The following is a 27,077-nucleotide window of genomic DNA, read 5'->3' as shown; positions in this document are numbered from 1 at the left end:
ACTATCATTCAAATCTGAATCATTTAAATTGCTCCTAATTGCAGGCCTATGGTGAACTGTAACTGCCGTGTGACTCTAACTGCCGGGCCAGCAGAGGTAGGAATGACTGAGGTTTGAGACTCCTGAATATGGAATGAAATGCTGGAAGAGGGTAGGAGTAGGGGAAAAGCGTTTGCAAACTTGACTTTGAAACTGCTGACAAGTGCCATACTTAGATTTTTTTTTCGATGAATTTGAAACGTCACCTCCAATGTGTTATTATATTGTAACAGAGAAGCACTTGGGGTTCAAACGAATGCCATTCAAAAAGGCATTTGGGTCTAAATCTCACATATTTCCCAAGAGGTCAATCTTCACACTCTTTCTTTTTATGCCCACTAAACTGCTGTCGCGTTTGGATGTTTAAACTTCCTTTTAAACTCTTTTGTAGGCAGCTATTGAGAGGCGGGTGGGAGGAGAGGGCCAAGGAAGCATCCAGGCTTATAAATTCAGATCTGTCCACGGGGCTGGCCACGTGTCATGCTCAGGAAAGAAAGTACATTCCATCCGGCAAATTGCTCTAACTGATTCATTTGTCCACGCAGAGACGCCACCTACCTGCTCGCAGGTATTCAGGTAAATGACAGGTGGGCGGGACCTACTGACTGTTTCAATAGCTAAGGGCCCAGCAATGTTTTATCTGTCCAGGCTCCCGTGATGTCACACATTTCCTGCTCTCCACCGACCAATGCCCTCCTCCTTCCTCTAGGCACCTGTACACAGAGGTTGAGGCTGGTCACAGCTCGGCCGGCTCGGGGAGCTGCTGGATTCACCCACAAGGCATGAGAGCTGCAGGGCTGCTACTGTTTTGAGAGCCCCACACAGACACTTAAAAGGTGAGCTGAAACTCCTTTTTTCTCCCTTGGAATTTAGACCACTGGCCCCTGAGGGATCCAAACCAGGAATTTGAATGAAAAATTTAAGCTGGATGGCTTAGCCCTGGGTGTTTGTCCCACAGGGAGAAGCCCTTTTGAGAGGGAAGAGCAGAGGGATGCCTTTGACATTTTCGTTGCACAGGAAAGTTCTCCCAGGCCAGATATTTAATCCTTTTTGTTTCTCTTAATCATTAATCCAGCTTCTGCTTGTCTGGGAAGTTGATCTGATTTTTTTTTTTTTTTTTTTTTTTTTTTTTTTTTTTAACCCTGGAGTGGAGTAGAGACTTTTTTGAAACTTAACTCAAAGGTGCAGACCAGTTCAGCCCGTTTAATGGGGGTTGGGAGGCCAGCGCCAACTGAATACAGAATTGCCTTAACGGCTTTATTTTGCCTTACTTTCTTCATTCATCACACTAGATTTCGATCTAAACCCGTGAAATGTTCTTAATTCCCCCCCCCCTGAAAGTCTATTTCTCAGATAGGTAAATTCTGTTGCCCTACTCAGAAGCCCCTCCACTCCAGTTTCCCTTTCTCTTTCTTCTCTAAAAAACAAGCCTGCTGTTTTCTTTGTTCTCTGTTGAACACTCTTTTTAAACCACTTTGCAGTCTGGTTAGAATTACCTACTTTCGGACCTGCGCTGGCTGCCTGTTGACCTTGGGTTAAAGTATGGACTATTTCCTCATTGCTTTACAAAAACGTAACTTCAGGTCTGACATTTGATTTTTTTGAACTTGTCCACGTTTTCTCTCTCTTTTTCTTTTAATAGCAAATATACCAAGGAGATTGTTCTGCCAGGACCAGACTTTTTTTTTTTTTTTTTTAAAGTAATTTTACCTCTAGGATCCATTTTTGTTTTCTTACTCCTGATCACACAGCCGGTACTACTTCTATCCTTGACAGCCCAAGAGCCACACTCTACACCCAATCCTGTCGTTAGAGAACGGAAAGAAACCACCTCCAATCCCACTACCCTACCGGGATGAACTTGGGAGAGAAATCCACCTTCCAGGCAGGCATTTCATTCTGGGTTCCTTCATAGGTTATGTTTTCTGAGATTTCAGTTAGCAAATACGTTTGCAAAAGAATAACCTGTTGGGAATTATGCTCACACTCATTCACCCAGAAATTCAAAGTGCATGTCAATTCTTCAAAAGCATTAAGTTGAAACAAGCTGAGAAAATTTTTGTCTCCAACAGTTGCTTCTCACCCTGAGAATCTGCCCTGTGCTATTGTCAACATCCCTCTTAGTACTTGGAGGCTTGTATTATTCTTTAACTGACCTTTGTGTCTGTTCTTTTCCCTGAGCTGGTGTGTTTGGGTGCTGGCTACTGCTTGTTCCTTATTAGTGTTCTCACTTGATTCAGAGTTCTGTCAGCAGAGGAGAGAAAAATATCTCTTAGACCCTGAATCTTCTGGATAAAAACTTGTCTTTAAAGTCACAAACTTCTCCCACCAGTTTACCATGGTTCATGGTTCTTTGCACAGTAGTTAATTAATGATTGAACAAATCATTTCATCACTGTATGTCAGCCTCTCTGGCTACTAAAGGAACAAAGCTGTGGCTACCAGGCCCCCAGATATAATAAAGGAAAAAATACATAGAGATAGCAATTCAGGGTCAGGTTATCTAGAACGCAGTTTGTCTCTTGAATAATTTACACATGAGTATTGTCTGAAAGGACAAGAAGACCCACAGTGGTACCCTTCCTGTAGTTAACTCCATCTCTTGGTTCAAGTGGCAATAAGGTCTGGTTGAAAAATGTACAATGTCTTCCATTTATGTCCTTGAGCAAGTTACTTAACTTCTCTGACCCTCAATTTCTTCATTAGTAAAACAGGAGATGATTTTCCCTACGATATAATGTAGTTGTGAGAAGTAAATGAGGTAACATATATGGAGCATTGAGCGACAACGCCGGTGCTAGGTGGGTGTCAAATAAAGGCTAGGTCTATCCTTCTTGAAGGCATTTTTCTGGGTTGTTTGGAAGAGATAGTCACCCCTATTGAGATAAAAGATCTTATGTGGTTACAACTATTAGGAACCCTAATAGTTATTGTTATGATTATTAATTATAAGTAATTAAGTCCAATGTTAACAGATACGAGAAAAAAACAGGCAGGAGGCAGGAGAATGCTTAAACTATGTCATTAAACACATCAGGTAGATTGGTCTCCACTAGTCTCCCAGGATGCGTTTAAGAGTTTCTAGCTCTTGCTGTTACTCCAACCTTCTCCCACCTCAAGGCTGTCATTCCATGACAGACTACAAAATGTGGTCCAGGTCTTTGGGGGAAAAGGATCCTGCTGTCACTTCCTGTAATCTGATTTGGCAGACAGCCCTTTCTGCTTGCAAATGTGCTCTCTCCAGGGCAGATTGGGAGCTTGGTCTCCTCCAATTGTTCATATAACCACTGTTTGCTGCAGCCTGGGTGAGCTACCTGCCAAGTCACTGGGAAGAGAAGGCAACTGGTTTGGAGCCTTTACTCTACTATGAAAGGGGGACTTGCGGATCCTTTGGATGTGATTGTACCCCTAGTGGACTATCCTCTGCCTTTCTATGACCTTGAGTCATTGTGTAAGAGCAAGTGTTTTTCCAAGTCCCTGGAATCTCCTCCAAGTCTCGCCCTATACTGAAAAGATAAGGCAAGCTTTCATCATTCAAGAGCAACATAACAGCCTGGTGGATTGAGAACAGGAGTGTAGAACCTTGAACCTACTACTAGCTTGCTCAGGGTCCCTGGGGAAGAGCCTTAACCTCCCTGCCTGTCAGTTTCCTTGTCTACCTTTTCCCGAAAGAGGATGCTAAAATGGTATACTTCACAGACCACCTCTGTCCTATAACAGAAGCTACATGGGCTGCACACTTGGGAGAGTAGGTCAGACTTACTGCAGCGGGATGGGCAATGCCTTGCTAGGAAATATTAATCATTTAATTCAAGGTGGAACAGTACCAGTGCTTTAGAATAGTTGTCTGGTCTCTGGCATCAGATAGCCTGAGTTCAAAACCCAGCTGTGACCTGGGATAGGTTATTTAATCCCGCTTTACCTCAGCTGTAAAATAGAGTTATTAGGAAGATAAAATGAGTTTAAATATAAAAAGTGCTTGGAATAGTAGCTGGCACAATGATGGCTATTACAGGCCACCCCCATATAACACGGCACATCTATAACATGGTTCAAGAATTGGGGGAAACCCTTGTACAACATGGCGTCCTAGAACACGGTTTCACTCTAACATGGTTTGACAATTAGAGAAATCCCCGAACAACACAGAGTGTAATAAGAGCTTTTAAGAGCAAAAAATATCTCATTTGCAATTAGGGAAATCCCCAAATAACATGGAACATAATAAAAGATTTTAAGAGCAAAAGATACCTCATTTGAAATTTTTCATTCAAGCGTGGATATCATATCAGATTCGACTGCAGAATTTTAAAATTTATTAGAATTTTAAATCCATTTTGTTCATGCAGTATTAAGTTCAGAGGATGAAGATATCTTGCCAAAAACAAAACACCCTCAGTTAATGGTGCTTAGTAGTGATGACAAAGAAAACATTATGTAATACATATTAATATGTTATACTTTTGGTGAAAATTACTTTAATAAAGATATTTATCTTAATTATAAAAATATAATAGTATGTTTTTTAATTTTTGGAACCTTTTTTGTACTAGTTCTGTGTTTCATGTAACACGGATTCGCATAACTGCATTTTTTAGGAACCCAACAACCATGTTATACAGGGGTTACCTGTACTAGTATTATTTTCTTGAGAGGAATACAGCATAGTGGGTAGAATAAGATGGGTTCAAGACCCAGTTCTGCCATGTAATTCCTAAGCTAAACAAGTTACTTAATATCTCTGTCTCAGTTTCATCATCTGGCAAATGGAATATTTATCAAACCCAGTGCTGTTGTGAGGAATAATTAAAATGATTTCATGTAAATGCCAAGTATATAGTAAAATATACATCTTAACTATTGTTCTATTATTGTAGAAAACATTTGTTATATTCGTTACATTTAGACTTCTTAGGTCATGCTATAGTCTGGACATAATAATGACGGAAACAGTAATAAGTTGAGGGCCAAAGACTGAACAAAAGAAATTTCCCCAAAGGCCCCCTAAGGTCTAGAAGGAAAACCCATTAACAAAGACTATCTCGTTTATCTTGGAGTTCCAGGGAGGGTACCGTGTTTCCCCGAAAATAAGATAATCAGTTCTAATGCGTCTTTTGGAGCAAAAATTAATATAAGACCTGGTCTTATTTTACTGTAAGACTGGGTCTATAATATAATATAATATAATATAATATAATATAATATAATATAATATAATATAATATAATATAATATAATACTGGGTCTTAATTTTTGCTCCAAAAGACGCATTAGAGCTGATTGTCTGGCTAGGTCTTATTTTCAAAGAAACAGGGTAGCTGCCAGTTGCAATGCCTGGTCTTTTGCAGAACTGTGGGCAGTAGGATGTAAATAAACAGTGAGTTGTCCTGGTACAATGATTCCCAGCTTCCTGGCTTCCAGTGTCTCCTTTTTAGATTTGAATTCCTCACTTAGAGTGGAGAAAATCAGCTCTGCTAGGATGCTGACAACCTAAAAGAGCATTCTGTAAGATGACGCCAAGAGAGGACATAGAAGGAGGCTCTAAAACGTGTCCTCCTCACGGCCTCAGTATTCATGGACTTCCTGGATGTATGAAACGATTCCTGATGTTTATGTGCTGGCATCACATAGACTCACTTTTATGTGGGTGGCAAATGTATCGTCCTCTGACAGTGCGTTCAAAGTATCGAGGGCTTTTCAAAACTCTTTGGAAGGAAGACTACATCACTCTTCTGAGGTTAATGGGATGCAACCATTCACTGTCCCCAAAGAATAAGAGATAACATGAAAACCATACAAGTTTCTAAGTATAAAAACTGCACTGAGCTGAAATCAGAAACAGAAAATATTGGTTGTCTCCTGTAAACTTCTTACATTCACCATTTCCTCTTACCTCATTTTGTTCTAAGTGACATGAGGACACCATAGGGACCTATTGCTTAGTTAACCCAGAGACAGATTTCAGATCAATATGAGGAAGAACTTTGCATTTTTTAGAGTTGTCCAAAAATCCAGTAGGTTGCCTTTTGGGTACTGAGTTCCCTGTCACTGAAGGTGATTGTTTTTTGGTATATTTAGGACCTGGTATGTGTTTGCTGAATGAATGAATGATTGAATGAATGAATGCCAAAGAAGATCTGTATTTCTTTAGCAGCACATGCACTCATTTGTAAAGTGAAGATTATATCCCTGGTCTCATAGGATCATTTTAGAGATTAAATGAGAAAATACATGTAAAATATCTCACACGGTATCTTGTATCTAGTGAATTGCTTATTAAATAGTACTAATTATTATGTTTTATTTTATATTATAGTCTAACTAGGCAGAGGGGAGAAGGGAGTCCTGCTTCTGGTGGACGGTAGACAAGACGACTTTGAAATTTGAAATTTACAGTTTTTATTATAGACTGTTCTTTTTCTCTTCACCCCTGCCCTTCTCCCTCTACTTTTCTAGAAGAACTTCTCCCCCTGCTCTAGGAAGCCACGTTCCTTGATATGGTGGATTGGCTAGTACATTTCTAACAGTGGCAGGCAGTCCCAATTTCTGTCCCAATCAACAAGGCCCATTTGTTTTTTTTTTTTTTACATCACTAATTTATAACTTGGAATGTGTGGATTTACATTCCACCATTATTTTCTGGTGACTCTTATTTGCTTCTTGTGTTTGATGCGTTTGTCATGGGGCCACAAAAAACTTCACCAACAGCAGAATGGAAACTCTCCAAGCATTTTCTTTAATGGCCTCTTGGCACAATGCATGGCAACAGCACATGCGTGATGGTGTGGTCCAAATATGTCATTGCTATCTGTTGGGATGATTTGCATAACTTGCTTGTGACTGTTTTTCTCAGTCACATGGCCTCTTTTGAATAGAACGCTGTATGTGTAGGTTCCTGCATACTCACATCAATATATGAGTCACCTAATGTTTTCAAACTCCTCATTAAGAATTATTGTTATGCTTGTAATATGTCTTCAACAACACACACACCCTCAGCCATTCTATCTGTGGCCTTTTTTCCACTTGGGGCCCTTGCAAATGTGGTTTAACAGTCATTCTTGAAGATCTGTATTCTAACTTAGTAATGGATTAAAAGGAAATTATTCTATTTTTATACCAGGGCAGAACTGCTATCCCTAAGTATGTAGAAGTCTAACTAGCTTGTTCCTAGCTGCTGCCCCAACGTACATTCTGTATCCCTAAGCCATGTAGAGAAGTGTTGGAGTGCATCATTGGGAAGGTTCACACCATCGCTAGGGGAATACCCGTGGAAATATATAGCTCCTGTATTATTTTTCCTAGGGCTGCTATGACAAATTACCATAAACTTGGTCGCTTAAAACAATACAAATTTATTCTCTCACAGTTCCGGAGGCCAGAAGTTTGAAATTAAGGTGTTACCAGGGTCTTGCTTCCTCCAAAGACTCCAGAAGAGAATCTTTCCTTTCCTCATCCAGCTTCTGGCATCTCCAGACACTCCTTGATTTGTGGCTGCATAACTTCAATCTCTGCCTCTGTTTTTACATTAGCTTTTCCTCTGTGTCTGTCTTCTCTTCTTCTGTCTCTTACAAAGACACTTGTCATTGGATTTAGGGTAAATGAGATAATCCACGATGATCTTATCTCAAGATCCTTAACTAATTACATCTTCAAAGACCATTTTTCTTATAAGGTCACATTCACAGGTGCTGGGTTTTAGGACATGGACATATCTTTTGGGGGGATATCATTCTACCCCCTACATCCTCCAACTGACATGCATACACACAGGCCCCTCCCACTACTTATGGAGAAATTCCTTGTCTACTCGGACACCGAAATATTGGGCAAAATACAGGTAAGGAGAGTTAGAATTGGCAGCCTTCACCACTACCATTATTTATTTCTTTGTCCAAGGCACAATAGTGTTTTATATTCTAAAGTCCTACTGAGTTTTTTCAGTCAATAATGGGATATATCTACAAAAGCAAATCAATGAAGGCCATCTTAGGTTGCTTTAATAGACAAGTAGTGTCCTAGTTAAGGAAGTGATTATTCCACTGAATCCTGAGCTCATTAATCCACAACTGGATAAGTGTTCACTTCCAGGTGCCATGTTTTCAAAGGGACCTTAACAAACTAGAGGGCAGCCCAGGTGGACTATTTACCACCACCTGGAACAGCCAGGAAGACAAACAACTGAAAGAACCAAAGACGCAAAGAAAAGATAAGAAAGAAACCACAAATTAATGCTTTCTTTAATTTTGGGGGCTGTCATGTTTTGAGGGGGTGAATGTTACACTTAAAGGCAGAACAAGGGTCATAGTAATAAGAAGGAAGCATTCAGCTGTTGGCAAACTGATGAGTTCCCCATCATTGGAGCTGTTTTAAGCAGAAGCTGGGAGGTCATCCCTCAGTGATGTTGTAAAGAGGACCCCTGCACTTGGTGAGAATCTAAGATCTGTATGCAACTCAAAACCCTGTGACTTCTAGAGAAATAACTTTAAAATCTCAAATACAGACCATCATGTGGGAACACCAAACACCACTCTGTTTATTACTCCTCTTCCTTGATTGAGGAATTTCTTCCCCCCTCCTGGATTTCTTCCCACTTGTCCAAATTCCAGTTATCTTTTATAATCCTCTGTGAGGGCCATCTATTCCATGAACTTTCCTTGACTGTTCTGGGCCACACTACACTGCTCTCTTATCCTTTTTCCTCCAAACTAGTCCCTGGCTCCTATTTTGGAGGACCACACTCATTGTCATATTTTTGTGTATTCTCTTGCAGTGTTTTAACATTTTTTTTCTATATGTACACTCCATGTTTCCTAATTAGACTTTAACTCATTCAAGACAAAATTGAATTCCCTATGGAAACACTCACAGAATTGAAGACAAATGCCAGGCATGTAATAAGTGATTAATAAATACCTTTAGAATTGAAACACAACTGGAAAATGCTGAGAATACAAATACCTTCCTTCATCTTGTTCTTCCCTCCATAAAACTCTGTTACCTGTTTAAAAACCATAAGCATTTCCTAAAATTGTTTTTTAGCCTTGGGTGGAGGAATGCCAGCTTGCTTCTTCCCCATGCTTCTCCTCTGGCATCAACGTTTTCAGGACTCTATGGAAACTATGTGCGTGAACAGAGCCCTTGGTGAATGCAAAATACTCTGCCTTCATTTTGGTTGTTGGCAGGGACTCAGCTCCATTTCATTGTATTGATAGACGAGGAAATGGAAGGACATCTTTTCTGGGACAGAGTTCTTACAAATAAATCCAAGTATGAAAGGTGTGCCACCACACCCCAGGGAAAAGGCAGTAAAATCTGGGAGGAGAGGCAAAGCTCTCTAACCAGCTGGCGAAGACCTGCCCTGGCTTCTTAAACTTGTATCTAATTGGCTAGCTACTTCTGACTGTTCACTTAATCACTTCCTTTGTTTTTTTCCCACTTTCTGAATATTTATGTTCTCAGTTGTTGACTCCAGATGTGTCATATTGTCTCCTTCTAGTTTAGTTGTCCTTTAATTTCCTGACCATATTTTGACCTCTTTAAAGACCATGTATATATAGTTTTTGTCCTTTCTAGTGTTGGCCATGTTATGAAGGCTTTGTCATTCACAGATTGCATCAATGAATTGCCTTCTTCTTGTTGGAGATCATCGATTTAAATATTAAGTAGCAGCGGAGTTAACCCTGACCCTTGCAACAACCCATAAGCACCTGCCCTCCCTCTGCTACCTCTTCTTTTCTTCTGCAATGTATATGGCGTCCCCCCCATGTCACCCTGCCTGCCCCCTCTCTTGGTTCGAAGATAGTTTTTAATCCCACGTGTGACTATTTTTATTCAGGTCACTGAAGACCCTAATTCCTCCCTATAAGCTAAGAAGTAGCCCACAGAGCATTTGTCCATCTTCTTACGTACATTACTTAACAACTGGCATTTATAAAAAAAAAAAAATTGATGGCACCAAGTTTATATTAATTATTGACACCTGCAAATCTCACTCAATGTATTCATAATCTAAAATGTAATTGTAAATTTACTTTGTTGAATAGAAGATAGAGTTTGCCCTAATTTCTGCAATGGCTTTTCCACCAAATAATGTAATTTAGGAGTTCGAGCCAGGGTCAGGGCAGTGGTTAGACAAACATGCCTGCTGGGTAATTATTTTAGAAAGAGAGACAAGGCCACCAATTTAGTGGCGCTAGTCCATTCTGTTCCTCCTTGGGTGTACTTCTGGTTTTCAAGGTCCAGGATGGTGTTTCTAAGTGACTGTGATCTGTGCTCTGAGGTGTGGCCCCAGTGACCAGATTGAAACCAACACCAACCATGCTGCCTGTGCAGCTTCATACACATTTTAAAACATCGACAACTAAAAACCTTAACACTCAGTTTCTTGAAGCGAAAAGTTACCTTGCATATATAGGGGCTCTTAGAGTTTCTGTGTTTGAGATACAGTGTAAAACATTAGGGATGGTTGAAGGAATTGAAAGATTTTGAACAACAATAAATAAATCAGCAAAAATTACAAAGCAGTCTCAACTACAGTAGGGCAGAGCCTCACACTGTTTCTAAAATGTCAGAATCCACAGTGTCCTTGCGGGAGAGAACTTTTCTGTCACTTGCCTGGCCTCTCTGACGTGTTCACAAGACAAAGCTCTTTCAGGGTCCAATCATTTTGTGATCTTTTGGGGGACCTGGCTTTAGGTTACACGTTTTCCTTTCATTTGAAGTAAGTTCTTCCTTTCTTCCTCTTGCCTCGTGAATCCTTCAGCAAACTGCTCACCTGGCGTCTCTGTCTAGTATAATAATCAGCTGAGCAACAATCAATTGAGTGGCGCATCTGTGACAAGTTTGTATTTCTCCAGTTTTGCCATTGCGTGGCTGGGAACCAGGTCAGGTACAAGGAAAGATCGAGACCCACAGAGGTTGTTGGTAGCAGAGTTGCATCCAAACCACAGTCTTGACACCCCACTCTCTCTACTTGGGTTTCTAAAAGTAATATCAACAGAGTCATGATTAAGGTGAGGCAAACGATATACTCATCTTTCGGTGCAAAATTTAAGGGGGCACCAAAAAACTCAGTAATCACAGTAAGTAATATTTTAAAAAGTCAAAATTAATGCAAAAAGTTCACGATGAACAAAAAATCAAAATTCATTTAACTAAACACAGGATCAGTAAGTTAAAGTTATTTAAAAGTTATTTCATTTAGTCAAGAGGAATTGTCAAATATAGCAATTTCCTCAACTGAAACTGAGATAAGCAAAGAGGTAGGTTTTGAAAATATTGATGCGCTTGCTTCCATTAAAGCCAGGAAAGCAGAACTACTTCTTTAAATTCTGTTTTTAGTGTAAATAAAATATTTAAACTTAAAAACTTAAAATGATGTTGTAAGTTTTAATATACTTCCTTTTCATGTTACCCACATTGTTTTCAACTACCTTAATGATCTGGGGGAAAATTAACCATTAAAATATACACAAAAACATGTATATCGGGACACACGGTTTCCTTTTGCCTCGGGCTACAACGTGGATCAGCGCAGCACAAGTGGGATAAATGCACCTGTGATTTAGGAATGTCTTCAGTGGGTTATTCTGAACATGGTTGTCAAAGGCCAGGTAGGAATTTTCCATAAGCAAGTCTCTCCAGCAGACGCCCCTCCCCTGGATAAGAGAAGTCCAAGGTGACTCACTAGTACACGTCCTCCACTTTCCTTCTCGGGAAATTGTGTGGCTCCTCCTCCTCCTCCTCCTCCTCCTCCTCCTCCTCCTCCTCCTCCTCCTCTTCTTTTCTCCTCTTCCTCTTCCTCTTCCTCTTCCTCTTCCTCTTCCTCTTCTTCTTCTTCTTCTTCTTCTTCTTCTTCTTCTTCTTCTTCCTCTTCTTCTCCTTCTCCTTTTTTTGGGGGGTGGGGAGTAGGGGAGTGGAAAGTGGTAAGGAGCATCTGGAGCTGCAGGACTTCAAGTTCATCCGGTTGCCCCTCCATCAGCTGCCCTTGGCCTGTCACTATTTAACTTTTTCATTTATTAGTGAATTTGAGTGAAAGTTCATCAATGTCTGTACTGTGGGTAGGAAAAAGTATTTCTGACTTGCGATTTGTTTAGATGGTTTCCATTTCTCTTTTCTTGTGTTATTTATTTTGTCAAGTACATTTTAGGACAACAAGATTTATCAAAATAAAGGAATGCTTACAAGCAGATGGGAGAGCCCCAGTTCCCCAAATACCATTTGTTCTGGGGATCATGTTAGACACCGAGGATTCCTGTACCAAACTGTTTAGCCACTGAGGATTTTCTTCAGTTTATATAAATCAACCCAATGCCACTAAATGTCTTTGCATTTTCTAAGCTATGTTCACAGTCCTTGTTTTTGTTTTTGAAAGCCCCTACTTTTCTACCTTATTAACCTTGATTTTTCCCCACTTTGTGACCAAGAATTGCTATTGCTAATTGCTTCCTCCGGGCCTCAGGGCAGTGTCTCCTGCTCAGCTCATCAGGCAGGACCAGTGAGCAATGGCTGCTTTTTTGCTACCAAGAAAACAGGTAGAGTCTTTGGCTCTGGAAGTGTTTACTCCCACTTTGTTCTGTCCTGGCTCATTCATCCACACAATGTAGGAGGGACAACTGATAAATCAGGGAGCTTGCAGAGAGGCTGGAAACCTGAAGGAATGCCAGATGAACCTAAGGCTGCTGAACCTGCGGGAGGGCGTGGAGTCTGTCTTCAAATAATTTAAAGGGCTTAAGGAACTAGACATATTCTAAATAGCTCCTAGGATAATGCTGGCGCCCACAGAGGGAGTGGTTGAGTTCTAGAGAGGCAAATTTTTCCTCAACATACAGACTTTCCCTCCCTAATAGTCAGAGCTGTCCAAAGGCAGAATGATCTGTTTTATAAAGTAATAAAGTCCTGTTTCATTTGAGGACCATTCCTCAAGGCTCCCTTTCAACCTGAAGAGTCAATGGCTGCAATGTTTCATCTTTCTCAAGGTTAAAGTACCAATGCAGACACACTGCCATTTGACTGTAGCAATGGAGTCTTTTTAATAATATGATATCCCATTACTATTGTTGGAAAACTGTGACTCAATGACTCATGCAACTATGTAAGGGATGCTTCAGAGTCAAGTCCTGTCCTTTCAAAAGGACGATGTGAAATTGTCAGTGCAGCATGCCAAATGATGTTTATCCATCACCTTTCTAGTGGAGTATATGGTTTATTCTGGTGACTACATCAGATAACCATTTTCTATAAAGTCAGTGTGTGTTTAAAAAAGAATTAGTGGAACAGTAGCCCACCAGGGACCCCCATTGTTCTGGTAAGTCACCTCTTGCTGAAATTTTTCTACTTCCAAACAGGCTATATCCCAGAGGCTGTTCTTATGTCTGTTAGATTTTTGTACAGGTAACAGTATACATATGACTTCTAACGACCCTCTTGCTTGAGGACAACATGGACTCGCTTTGGCTCTGGAATGTATCTTTGTTGTCAGCCTCGGAAGTTCAGAATTTCGAAGTTAGGTAGAAGAGCTTCTGTACAGGTTCAGGCCAGACCATAAGCTGGTGGGAAAGGAAGCAGGGATTAAGGACAAACAGAGATGGAGATTTTTATTTTTCCTGGCACTTCTCAGCACTGCAGAGTGTAGGCTACACATATCTCTAAAAGTCACCTCAGGCTTCTACTGTGTTTCCCTGAAAATCAGACCTAGCCAGATAATCAGCTTTAATGTGTCTTTTGGAGCAAAAATTAATATAAGACCCAGTTTTGTATTGTATTATATTATATAGACCTGGTCTTATGTTAATTTTTGCTCCAGAAGACTCATTAGAGCTGATTGTCCGGCTAAGTCTTATTTCCAGGGAAAAACGGTATTCTACCTCAAATCAGAGGAGAGGGAGAAAGAAGGGTTCCTAAGCTGAAAAAGAGTTCCTAGACCCCCAACCACCATACGCACACCCCAGGAGAGAATTCACTTCTGTACTCTTTCTTCCAACTACAAAAAAGCCCTATTGCAGCTTTCTCTCCTTTCCTCAGCCAGGGCCAGACACATTGAGTAATGTAAATGAACTCAAAGCTGACAGGCCCTCTCGCTCACTTTGGGGAGAGAAAATAGTTTACCTTTTAAGCCTTAATGATTTTTGATCATTTCTTCTCAATTCAGCAGCAAGGCACATCTATGTCTAAAAGCATGATACATCATACATGTTTATAAGACGTAAACTGGAAATAAGAAATGTCAGGTAAATGATCTTAATCATATTTTTAAAAGTCTACCTCGTTCTTTAGAGCCAAAACTGCTTGTTCAGTCAATTCTCTCATAATCTGTGTTTATTCATATAGGCTTTATTTAGTCTAAGACAAAGTCAGAAAATATATACATCAGTGTTTACATTAATAGTATATTAGGAATCTGGTTTATGCACATGAGTAAGTGCCAGGGAATTCAAATCACTGAGAGAGAGAGAGAGAGAGAGAGAGAGAGAGAGAGAGCGCACTGGAGTTGGGTCTAAAATCTGCCACTTTTGCTTGCCCCGTTCATTCTGTCTCAGGCATTTTAGCACTCAATAAAGTCAAAGAAATTTTTTATTCAGAGACCTTGGAAAAACCTACTTGCAGTAGAGTATAAAGAGATTTTAAACCTAATTTCCCTTATCTAAGTGCCCTTATATTTGGTTAGTTACAGTATTGGGATTCTGACTAGCCATGATCAGGAAAGATGCTGAGAGACAAAGTCACAAAATAGTTAGGAGCAGAAATTGGAGTCAGCAGCCCCGTCTGGGTTTCTTTCTTTTTTTTGGTGTGACTGGCAAGTTACTTACATGCCATACTTCCATTTCCTCATATGTTAAATGAACAAATGAAACAAAAGAAAACTGGGGATTTGTGAGGATTCAGTAATATATAGAAGTGTCCTAGCACAGTGCCTGATACACAGTCAATGCTCAAAAAACTGTTAGGAAAAAAAAAAGGATTTTCCTTAACAGCCAATCACCCAAAACAAAACACCTCCACTTTATTAGCATAGAATCATAGAACTCTTTTTCTGAAGCATCTAGTCTAGCGGTTTGCTTTATGCCCCTCAAGGATTCTTCAGGGTTCTTCAGACAGAATATTATAAGAAACATGATGTGTCAAAGACATAAAAGTGGAGTTGGGGCTGCATGGGATGGAGCAGTGGTCACATCGCCACCCTCTTCTCCTTCCCTGCACTGGGAGAACCTGAGGCATCTGCCACCTTCCAGAGCTTAGTTAGAAAACCGAAAATCTGGCTTTATTCTACATTTCACCAATAAGGGAATGTGGCTTTTTTTTTTTCTTTTTTGTCATCGTACAACCAGCACAACAGTCCTATTATTTTCTAGTACAGCACATGAGAAAGAATGGACAGGACTAAAACACATGAGAGTATTTGATAGAATTCTGACAGAGGAACTTTAAAAGGTCTAGAGCTTTAGTTTAAAATATGTAAACCATTTTTTTCCTATAGTCGATGATAATCTTTTTGGTGGAATGTTTCCATTTTCATGTTTACTTTTCAACTGTTTTTCATGCCATTGAAAGCATTTCCTATGTGGTTCCAGAACCTTCTACCAGCCTTGAGGACATAGAGCAGCTAGGTAATTTAACTAGGAACACCTTCACCTTCCCCTGCACCCTCTACCTTAGCCTTCTGTGATCCTTCTGGATGCTAAAGAAAAGGCTATGATTTCTAAATGTTTTCACATTCAGGGTATTTTGCTTCGACCTCCTGACTAGAGTGTTCCTTTAGGCATATTAGCGCAGTGCAGAAATGTAAACACGAAGCTGACCAAATGAAAGCTTGAAGTCAATATATTTTCTTTTTGAGATAAGGCTATGTTTGCACAAAAAAACCTCAGACTTTATTTGGAAAAGAAAAAAGATATAACAGTCTATGACTGCCATGCTATTTCCAAACGTGGCTAGTTTCATGTTGGGTTATTCATGTGTCTTTACATTCCTGTGGAACACTTAAAGTCTTCATTTACTTTCAGAAAAGAAGAAAGTTAGGGTTGGGGTTTAGTGTGGGGTGTGGGATTCTTGATTGTCACGAAAGTTGATCCAGGTTCTCCTGGCGCATACCTCTGTCTGCACTGCTTATCTGGGCTTCTGATTACTTGTGTTTATGTCCACGTCCCCTGGACTGGGGACTCCATGAGAGCAGGGGCGTGTCCTTTAAAGCTCTGTCAAGCTCCACCATACCCAATTCACTACCTGACTCAGAGCTGGTGCTCAAAAAATATATATTGGCTAATTATCCAGGAGACTCCCTAAATCTTAATCAGGTATCTTGAAAACTCCATTAGTTTTGATTCCTATACCAAAGGAAAATATGTAGCATGATAATACTACTGGTTAATACTACTGGATAATGCTACTGGTTTGAATTATATATATATAATTGAGTAAAAGAACAAAGCAAAAAGACCCCTTATAGGAACTATAGCTTTCAGTTTCCAGGCCAATTGAGCTAGACGGGAGAGAAAATGAATTCAGGAACAGTACATGTAAGAATAGTAGCTAATACTTGTTGAGCACCTCATATGCCAGGCATAATTCTAAGAGCTTATGTGTATCCTATCACGTTTAATCCTCACAACTATCCTATGAAGTAGGCTATTATTATCCCCATTTTACAGACAGGAAAACAGAGACTTAAATCATTGTCCACCGTGGTGGTGGGATTTGAACCCGGGAACTGTGTCTCCAGAACCCACTTAACCACTAAATGACTGGCTGATTGAGTGAATGAAATGCATACAAAAAACAATGCTTTCACCACAGTAAAAACATAACAGACTCAACAGCTCTCATTACTTCTCAGATGAGTTAGTTGAAGGCTTGGAAGACCTACCATTTTCTGAGTTTTGGAGAAAGATGGGGAAGAAAGGTGAGAGAAAGCCTTTACAGTGCTAACTTTTTTCTTGCCCTAATCTGACAGAGAATTTTATAAATCACGGATCCATTTAATTTTATAACAAATTATATTTTGTAGGGCATATTTCTTTTGAGGTACTCTAGGCATTTCTCAGATGTTACCCAAATGCATTGTACTACACCACCATGAGAGTGTTCAAGCTAAACTTATTCCCACTGGGATAGATAGTAAAACTGAGGCATCACGAGGCAAACTCACCTTCCCAAGATCCTATCCCTCAAGCCTGGCCTTCTGAATCATAGCTCAGGTCCCTGTCTGCTGGCAGCACTGTCTCATGTCTATAACAAATGGAGTCTTCAGTTTGCTTTGAAAACAAAGATAAGTCGTCTTGTTCTCTTTTAGGGTTACGGATGGCTCCTAGAAGATCTTGATTTGCTCTCGAGGAAATATAATTTGATTGGGTGGGTTTCCTGTCACACTGTCCCCCCAGTCAACCATGAGCCAGCCAGACCCTGCCAATGACCTCGATCCCAGCTCTGCACCCCTCTGTGTGGTGTGCGGCCAAGTGCACTCCCCTGAGGAAACCCACTTCTACACCTACACGGAAGATGTGGACGATGACCTCATATGCCACATCTGCCTGCAAGCCCTGCTGGACCCCCTTGACACGCCCTGTGGACACACCTACTGCACACTCTGTCTCACCAACTTCCTGGTTGAGAAGGACTTCTGCCCCGTGGATCGCAAGCCTGTGGTGCTCCAGCACTGCAAGAAATCCAGCATCCTGGTCCATAAGCTCCTCAACAAGCTGCTGGTGACCTGCCCGTTCACCGAGCATTGCACTGAGGTGTTGCAGCGCTGTGACCTGGAGCACCACTTTCAAACCAGGTAGGGCCTCCTCCTCCGCCCCCCTGAGAAGCCCCGCCCTTGAGGGGGCAGCTGGGACTCACCTGTCTCCTGAGGGCAGTATCCTGGGCGCTGTTTCTCTGTCTTCCTCTTTGCAACCAATGAAAGGATTCATTCAAAATAAGACATTGTTTAGGTGTTTATGGTCATGGTTCAGTGTAAGAAAACAGCACGTGATCGAGTTCTGTTGTGTGTCTGTGTGTGTTTATAGGTCTTTTTTTTTTTTTTTTTTTTTTTTGCTTTTGGTGGTAAAATGTACATAACATTACATTTACCATTTTAACAATTTTGAAGTGTACATTTCAGTGGCATTAGATACATTCACGTTGTTGTGCATCCCTCACCACCATCCATTTTTAGAACTGTTTTCATCTTCCAGAATGAAACTCTGTCCCCACTGAACAAAAACTCTCCATTCCCTCCTCTCCAGCCCCTGGTAACCACCATTTTACTTTCTGTCTGTATGAATTTGACTACTCTAGGAACCGAAAAAAGAGGACTCATTCAGTATTTGCCCTCTTTTGATTGGCTTATTTCATATGGGTGCATTCTGAAATGTGAAAGATACTGGAAAGGTCTGGTGAGCAGAGTGGCTTTCTCTGAGGCTCATGGTCCCAAAAAAGATTTTTCTGGTGAGCATTGCTTGTCTTTTCATGGTTGAAAAAAAAAAAAGTCTCCCAATGTGACCCACAATTATTAGAATTTCCTCTGTATGGGAATTGGCAAGGCTCAACTGTTCTTTGAGGTGATATGAGGTATTTTCAACTAAGTTTTAAAATGAGAAATTCAGAAAACTTTTGTCCTTCAAGTGACTTATTCTGTGAACTTTTTGGCCAAGGTACACACACTGGCAGCAGAGTGATGGATGGTTGACTGACTGCCTCTGCTGGTGGCCAATATCACCGGCTCCACCTGTCCGCCTCTTTAGTCCATTTACATTATCGTGTTCCTGGGCATTCCTGTGTAGACGGCCTCAGGGCAGCCCTGGGTCTTGTTCCACATGAGGTGCTCCCTTAGAATATGTAAGACACTTAGTAAAGGGTGAACAATAATACCACAATTATTTTGTAAGAAGACATTTGGAAGCTGGTGTTTATCTTGGTTTCAGTCATGACGAAGGTGAGAGGCAAACACAGGCGTTTTTTCCTAAAGGTCACGTTCTTTTTCTTAAGGTCATGAATCTGAGTCTTTGTCTTTTGAAACATGCAAATTCTCTAACATGCAAGTTTGCATCCAGAGCAATGGCCTGGGTGTAATGCTTTACACATATTTTCTATACCATTTATGTACATGAACTCATTTTTTTTCCCCTCAAGATGTTGAGCCAAATACATCTAATTCAGGTGTGTGGGTTGCCTCTGACCCTTTGTTATTGTTGGTGTTTAAAGTAGGATGCCCCTCTTCTCAGACTGACTGGCAGGAGCATTGGCCGGAGGAGATGGGGGTAAGGGAATCTATTTGTGACCTTTGTTGAAAGTTTTACGCAGCTAGGAGAGGTATTGTCTGGAGGGAACAGATCTGGTATCAGAGGTGAGGTAGGTACTGCAGGTGCTGGTACAGATCCAGGGCTAAGACTGGGGCCACGGTGGGGAGGGGAGGTGAGGAACACGAGGAGGAGAGAAGGCCCTGGTATAGCTCCCTCCACACATCGTATTCCTGTGTTCCTGGGGTGCTGCAATCTATACATTTGTGTTTGGGAGCTCCATTAGTTTCCATTTGCTGCTGTAACAAGTGATCACAAACTTAATGGCTTAAAACCACATAAATGTGTTATCTTATAGTTCTGAGGGTTAGAAGTCTAACATGGGTCTCCAGGTATTAACATCAAGGTGTTGGGAAGTCTGGTTCCTTTTGACTCTAGGGGAGAATCTGTTTCCCTGCCTTTTCCAGCTTCTGGAGGCCACCTGCCTTCCTTGGCTTGTGGCCCTTTCTCTATTTTCAAAGCCAGTGGCATAGAATCTTCTAGTCTCTCTCTCTCTCTCTCTCTCTCTCTCTCTCTCTCTCTCTCTCTCTCTCTCCTCTGCTTCTGTGACTCTGACCCTCCTACCTCCCTCTTATAAGTACATTTGTGATTACATTGGAATCCACTCAGTAGATCTACCTGGATAATCCAAGATCATTTCCTCATCTCAAGATCCTTAATTTAGTCACATCTGCAAAGTCCCTTGTGCCATGTAAGGGAGCATATTCATAGGTGCTGAGGATTTGGAGGTAGATGTCCTGAAATGGGGAGGGTATTCTACCCACCATAGGAGTTTTGCAGAGGAAGGGTAAGAGAAGAAAGAGAGAGAAAGAAAGAAATGGAGGTGCTCTCTGGAGAGAAAGTGAAAACGCAGCAGTTCCTCTGCAACCCCCTCTAAAACTGATTTGGGCCCAAGAATATTCCTAAAAATAGGAATAAGATGGCACATCGATCTGAGGGCAAGGCCAGAACAGAAGTGGGGAAAGGGGAGGGCTGGGAAAAGGCCGCTGGGGCCCTATTCGGTCTCCAGGAGAGAGATGACATGAGCACCTCAGCTGCCCGGGGTGGGAATTTCATTCACCCGCCCACACAGGCTGTGTGGCCCTCACACCTCAAAGAAGCCTGGGATAAAGGCTTGATGAACACTCAGCTGATAATGACATGCACGTTGGAAAAACAACTGTGAGGAAAGAACCCAAAACTAATTGAAATCACCTCTCTTAGCAGCGGCCTCAGAGTCCTTCACAGGCGCCCATCAGCAGCTCTCTGTGGAGGGAAAACTCCCACATAAAGGAAGTGTGGGGCCTCAACACTTGCTCTTGATCCTCTCCACACTTTGGCTTCCTAAGTAGGTTGAAACCAACATTTCCAAAAATATATTGTATATGTTAATCATCAAATGCTTAATATACACTTCCTTTCCTTCTGCCCCTCCCCTGGGCATTTTATTGGCAAGGATTAAGAATTTGGAGCTAATCCAGAACCTGACTCCAGAGCTCTCCTAGGCCTTGGGCCTGTGGCTGGGCCCGTGGACCACCTCTGCCTGCCCTCAGAAGGCATATTAAGATTAAGTAGTTACTACCTCTGGTGTCTCTTGAACTGGGGAAACGAAGAGGTTACCAGTGGCAAGTATTTTCCTTACATTTCTATATGAGGCCTCCAGATTGGTGGCTGCTTGTAGGGGAGTGTTGTCATACGTTTGTGCTAGAAGATAGCTTTGCTTATAAATTTTGCATCTTGGTTTCAGTAATGAAAATGTAATGAGGTAAAAAAAATATTCTTTGGCTTATGGCACTCTAATGAATACAAACTGGTCGAGCTGAGAGTGTACGTAATAACGGAGAACTTAGCTTTAATTCTGGTTGAAACCACCATGTGACTGATATGACATACTCCCTTCTAGTGGGTCCAGGAGAGCTCACAGTCCTGAACTTTCTGGGGAACTCTATATTTGGATTCCTCCACCTCTAAAATGGGAATTTATTTCATTTGGCTCCTTGAATACAAAGCTCTTAAAGACATAATCACATTTAGAATATTGCCATTGTCCCTCTAGAAAAGAACATCTAGTAGAGAAAAATTTCCCCCTCAGCCAAGGTCTCGGTTCATGGCCTGTCCATAGGACCATGCTAATAATAACAGTACATTTAAGTCAGGGATACAGGCAGGCAGCCTCTCATCTGTAAACAAATGCTGCCTGTTTTCTCCAGAATCCCTGTCATTTGTAAACATTGTTATCTAACTACTTCAGATCCTGAGTTGAATGTAAATCCTTAAGTAAAACATTTAGGGCTGACTGTGGGTTCGCATGACTGGCTAGACTATCAACTACTTGGGTAACTGTTTCTGACTTCAGACTAGAGAGCTCTTCTATGGGAGTAAATCTGAGCGTGTGAGCTCAAGTTTGGAATCTTCTGGCTAATTCTGTTGACTTCTGCCCTCTTAGATGCTTGCAGACTCTCATAACATGGGTATATGGCAAAGAATTCCCACAAAGGTTAAGCGGGTAGGGCGTGGTAGATGAGGGTAAATGGAATCAAATATATGGTGATGGAAGGAGAACTGACCCTGGGTGGTGAACACACAATGTGATATATAGATGATGTGTTACAGAATTGTACACCTGAAATCTATGTAACTTTACTAACAATTGTCACCCCAATAAACTTTAATTAAAAAAAGAAAGAATTTCCACAAGCATGATGGGCTTGTTGAGTCAAACGGCAGCCTTCTAGCCAAAGGACATTGCCAGCAGATATAGCCAGGGCACTGACGAGGGCCAATTCGATGCATCTGTCTTGAAGCAAACCATGAGAGGTTGTGTGGAGGCGAAGCTTTCACTTCCTTGGTCCTGAGTGGGAGTTAATCTTAGGCTCAAGATAACCTCTTTGTTGTGTAATCTCATCATCTGTATATATAATATTTATCAAGAATCTGCAATAGGCCAGACCCTAAATAAAAGAAAAAATACATCTAAGCTATTATTTCTGCCTCTGAGGAAATGACTTTTTAAAAGTAAAAGAGAGAAGTTGAAAACACACACACACACACACACACACACACACATTGAATTGTTTCATAAGACAAGTCACTTTGCCCTTAACAGTTTCTCTCTTATGGAAGATAATAAAAATGAGAGATAATAAAGCTGACCCTTATTAAGTATTTACCAGCATGAATAAAAGATCGTTGTTCAATGTTTTGAAATCAGCCATGAATGAAGATGTGATGTAATTGACACACCTGACTGAAGGCAGTCTGGGGTTATTTTCTTGATTAACGTTGCACCCAGTGTCCTGGGAGTTTCCTCTCCAAAGACCTACTCTGGAACCTCTCTTGATCTTGACTGCTGTCAGGGGCCTTTTTCTATAGTGTGTTCAATAGAACACAGGCTCAGCTAACTCTCTACAAGGCAGTGAAGATTTTACTGCCAGAGTGCAGGTCTGGGGGAGTATTACCCTAGAAAAGGTGGGTTGGTTACAAGTCTTGTTGGTCACTGCAGTCTGGCTCAACATCTCCACTATAACTTTGACATACTTCCTTCATGTGACTTTCCCACCCTGAACCCAGCTTTTTCCCTGCCTAGCTGAGGGCCACACTTTTAGCTCTCCTGGGCATGGAAGAAATGAGGCAATTTTTCTGCACTGCTTTTTGAGAGAACCATTGAATTTCCATCAGATGATGCTCCAAGCAATTCTTTAAAGAAACAACATTCTCCTGGGTACTCATTCCCAGAAATCTTCCTCACCTTTTCCCTTTCTTTCTAGTCATTTATTATCCATTGATATAAATGCTTAACCCCTACCCTGGCTCTTGCAAAGTTTGAAGTCCTGTTTTGCTAACTTGTCTCTGATCGACAAAGTTAGTCCAAAAAATTGACTTTTTAACTGAGTCAAATTCTCTTTTATCCTACAAATATTTGTTGAGCATCTACTGTATTCTAGGTATTGTGGTGAGGATACGATGGGGACCATGATCAGAGTTCCTTGTTTAGTGAAGAGAAGAGACAAAAAAAAAACAGGTAGTGATGGGTGATGGTGAGATGACACTTAGAAGAGAAATAGGACTTATGTAAAACCTGGGGTAAAGGATTAGGATTAGAAGTGTTTACTGTCAAGGAAGCTACAGAGGAATCCATGACTATTTGAAAGTGAGATTTTATTCCTAAGGGATTGTATTACTTAGGGTTACATCTGATGGCAGGTAACAAAAAATTCCAGTTATACTGATTTAACTATGTAAAAGTTTTCTTTTTCCCACTTAACACGAAGTCTGGTGGTAGGAAGTCTATGACTAGTGTGATGTTGCCATCAGGAATTCAGGCTCCTGCTTTTCAGATTAGCATTCGTCATCAAGTTTGTCACCTCATGGTCTCAAAATGGCTGCTGAAACTCCAGCATCACATTCAAGTTCCAGGTAGAAATAACCAGGTAGGAAGAACAAGGCAGAAAGGGCAAAATACAATGTGCAAACTGAGACTCCATCCCTTAAAGAGCTTTCTGGGATGCCTCACCCAGTTAACTTCTCCTTATCCCTCATTGACCTCTCTTGTATTACATGGCTCCCCATGTATGAGAGAGGCTATGTGCATTACCACCACGAACAAAACCTGGATTCTATTAAAAGAAAGAAGAGATTAGATATTGGATAGGCAATCAGCAGTTTTTGCAATAGTGACATAAACGCAACAACAAAAAACAATACCATCATTTTTATATTGCATTCATATCCATTAATGAATTTTATCCCCTTGAAATGCAGAAAAATGAAAGGGCAGGCATTCTTTTTTCACATAGACTTGGAGAAGCAATCTGACATGTCCAAAATTATCAAAAATACATTCCAATACACTGTGGAGCCCACAGGCTTTATTATACGCCATGCTGTTTATGAAGTAGCTATACAATAGAGCATGTCCCACTACTCTGTGAAACTCCATATATAGGAAAAGACTGTAACATGTTATGTCCCTAATAGTGCGGAAGGAAAGAAAGGACCAGAAGAAAATAACAAAGTCTCTTGGAGATAAGTGCTAAGCTGCCAGCAGCTCATTCACTATTATTAGTAATTATTAATAACAATATAACAATAGCTAACACTCATTGTGCCCTTTGTTGTTTATAGGCATTATCTCATTCCACCTTCATAACAACACTATGAGTTAAGCCCCATTATTATTTTTTTCCTTTACAGAGAAGGAAACGGAGATTCAGAGAGGTTAAGCAACATGCTCAGTGTCACACAGCTAGTATGTGGTACAGCTCAGGTTCAAATTCAAGCGTGCTTGACTCCAGCATCTAAATACCAAACCTAACTTCCTTTTTACTGCTCTTCATCAGCCCTGACTCACTCTCGCATTCCAGACTTAAAGGGAATGGAATTCAAATTAGGACCTCAACAAAATGAATTAATACATGTCATATTTTGTCAACGTTGCTTATCTAGGATCTAAACTGTAGAAGTTAAATCTGCACATTCCAAGGGTCTACTGTATTTAAACTCTTAGAGCCGCCTCAGGTAAACGCAGATCTCTGATGCCATATTCCTACTTACTACATGGTTTATTGCAGTTGGTCTCATCCCATAGCTTTTTTCTCTGGTCTTCTTCCTACCAAGTGTAGTTTGCTGTAATTGCTTGGTTGTCATTAATGAAACAATTCCTTTGAGCCATTTCTGTTAAGATTTAGGCCAAATAAGCTGGCCAAAATGGATTTTAATCTTCTTAAAGAGTAGAAAGAGAGGAATCCTGGGGGCTTCTGTGCATTCCAGAGCTTAGGCATGCAAGAAGTCCTACTGTTAAGTTAGATAATATAGTCTATAATCACAGGCCTTAAAGCTGGAAGAGATGATATAGTCCAGCAGAGGCAGGTAAGGCCTTATTAGCTCCATTTCAAAGATGAGATGACTGAGGCTCAGTAGCTTAAATAAAATGCCCTGTGTCCTACAGCTAGTGTCAGAGCTTAATTCACTTACTCAGGAAAAGGAAGAATGGAGTGCTTTTTTCCTCACAAAACAGGAGCCTATCCATTGTTTGGACAGAACTTTATATCTATTAAGGTCTTTGTTATTCTCAAAGAGAATGGCAGCGTATAGGGACAATTTTCAGAACTGGCAAGGAAGCCATCACTTCGCTTACATCTGTCCGTGCAGTCAGGACGACGACTGGGTAAAATGTATTAAATGTATACTCTAAATACACATTAAAAGGTAGAGTTGCCTGGTTTTTCACACGCCCGTGTCACAGAATCTGAAGGCTCTCTTGGAACTCAGATCTCCAGGCTGTGTTCACAAGATGCTAATTTCTTAATAGTGTCTTCCTCTAGCAAGCTGGAGGACAGCTTTGGTGATTTGCTCATTCACACCGTGGAGTCTGAATGTGCCATGCTCATGCCCTTTCTCAACACAGTTTAGCTTCCAGCCCATCTGCTCTCAGCCAGTGATGTAAATGTACCAGCTGCTTCTCAAGAACCAGTCGGCATCCTGCAGGAGGGGGCAGGTCCCTTTCCAGGGCATCAGCCGGCTTGTTCTCAGCCTAAGCCCTCTCGCCAACCATGGTGAGTCCCTCCATTCTCACATCTCCCCATCTGAGAATCGGAGGGCACCGTCCTCTTACAGGCCCATGATTTATTTATCAGCGTGGCTCGATCACAGGGCTCTAAGTCAGATTCCTCCTGATCTACTGATTGCAGGGACATGGCAAGGTTTGTTTAAAGGGGCTGGGCTGGGGCCCTGCAGCTGACAGAGAAGGTGGCCACGAAGAAAGCAGCACCCTGGTTGGAAAATGAAGGCGCTTCTATTGCTGGTCCTGCCTTGGCTCAGCCCTGCCAACTACATTGACAATGTGGGCAACCTGCACTTGCTGTACTCAGAACTGTGAGTCCCCCTCTAACCATGCCTGCCCGGGTGGGTGTGTTGGGTGTGTCGGGGGTGGGACCTGAGGCCGTTCCCTGGCTGGTATGTCTGTGTAGAGAAGTAAATTCCACATACACGAGATGCACTTGGATAAAGCACCCTGCCAGCAGTGTAAAGCAGGGCTTTGCTGTCTGTGACTCCACAAAAAAGCACCATCGTACTGCTGCGGTGCTTTCCCAACGAGGCTTTTTTTTTTCCTGCTTCTATGCCAACACCGCTTTTCCTCAATAGCTGTGTCTTCTCTTCTTTCCATAAATAGAACCTAAGAACACAGCCTGCTTGCTCAGACCTGCAGCCTCTCTCGGGCATTTTGTCATTGCAAACAGATATCATCCCTTTTTGAGACAGTTTGTCTCCATGCCTGAAAACAGAGAGAGTATCAGTACAGGGGAAAGATAGCCCTGTATGTAATATACATATGTATTCATTTTATTTTGATTTTGATCATTTTTAAATATATGAGGAAGCAGAAAGAACTGTGTGGGGAACACACTTTTCCTATCACCTACATTTAATGATGAACATTTTGCCACCTTTGCCTCATTTATTTATGTTTTACTAAAGTGGTTTGGAGTAAATTACAGTCATCATAACATTTCACCTCTAAATACTTCACTATGCCTCTCAAAAAAATAAAGACATTTTCCTACATGACCTGTGTCTGTTTTATAAGAGGAAGTGACTCATGTCCCCAACCTCTACAAGGATATTTTTCTGGCTCCTTTTGTTAGTAAGCTTTAAAGGAGGATTGCAGACGGATGTGAACAGCTTCAAGCAATCATATAAAAAGTGCTGCTGTGTGTGCCTCAGTGTTTAAAGCATTTACAGAAATGTATTCTCCTTACTAACCAGACTGGTAAAAATAGCAAG

The 27,077-nt window shown here is 41.2% G+C and overlaps 1 protein-coding gene across 5 annotated transcripts in view; it reads left to right on the top strand.

The window, feature by feature from the left end:
• Positions 1–734: 734 nt before the first annotated feature.
• Positions 735–27,077, top strand: part of LNX1 (ligand of numb-protein X 1) — a 109,769-nt gene continuing 83,426 nt past the window's right edge. For 4 of the 5 annotated variants that reach the window (XM_088790277.1, XM_019740123.3, XM_019740122.3 and 1 more), the window contains exons 1-2: positions 735–875; positions 17,330–17,815. In XM_088790277.1, coding sequence (XP_088646403.1) covers positions 17,424–17,815 — 392 coding nt within the window. In that variant the 5' untranslated portion in view covers positions 735–875; positions 17,330–17,423. Of the gene's footprint in view, positions 876–17,329; positions 17,816–25,818; positions 26,169–27,077 lie in introns of those variants that run through there. The other variant, XM_019740125.3, reaches the window with a different exon arrangement.

Source organism: Rhinolophus sinicus, chromosome 1 (assembly GCF_057876585.1).
Source record: "Rhinolophus sinicus isolate RSI-liver-muscle chromosome 1, RSI-T2T, whole genome shotgun sequence".
NCBI lineage: Eukaryota > Metazoa > Chordata > Mammalia > Chiroptera > Rhinolophidae > Rhinolophus > Rhinolophus sinicus.
The sequence above is the reverse complement of the archived record's forward strand: the minus strand, read 5'-3'. Positions and strand labels throughout refer to the sequence as shown.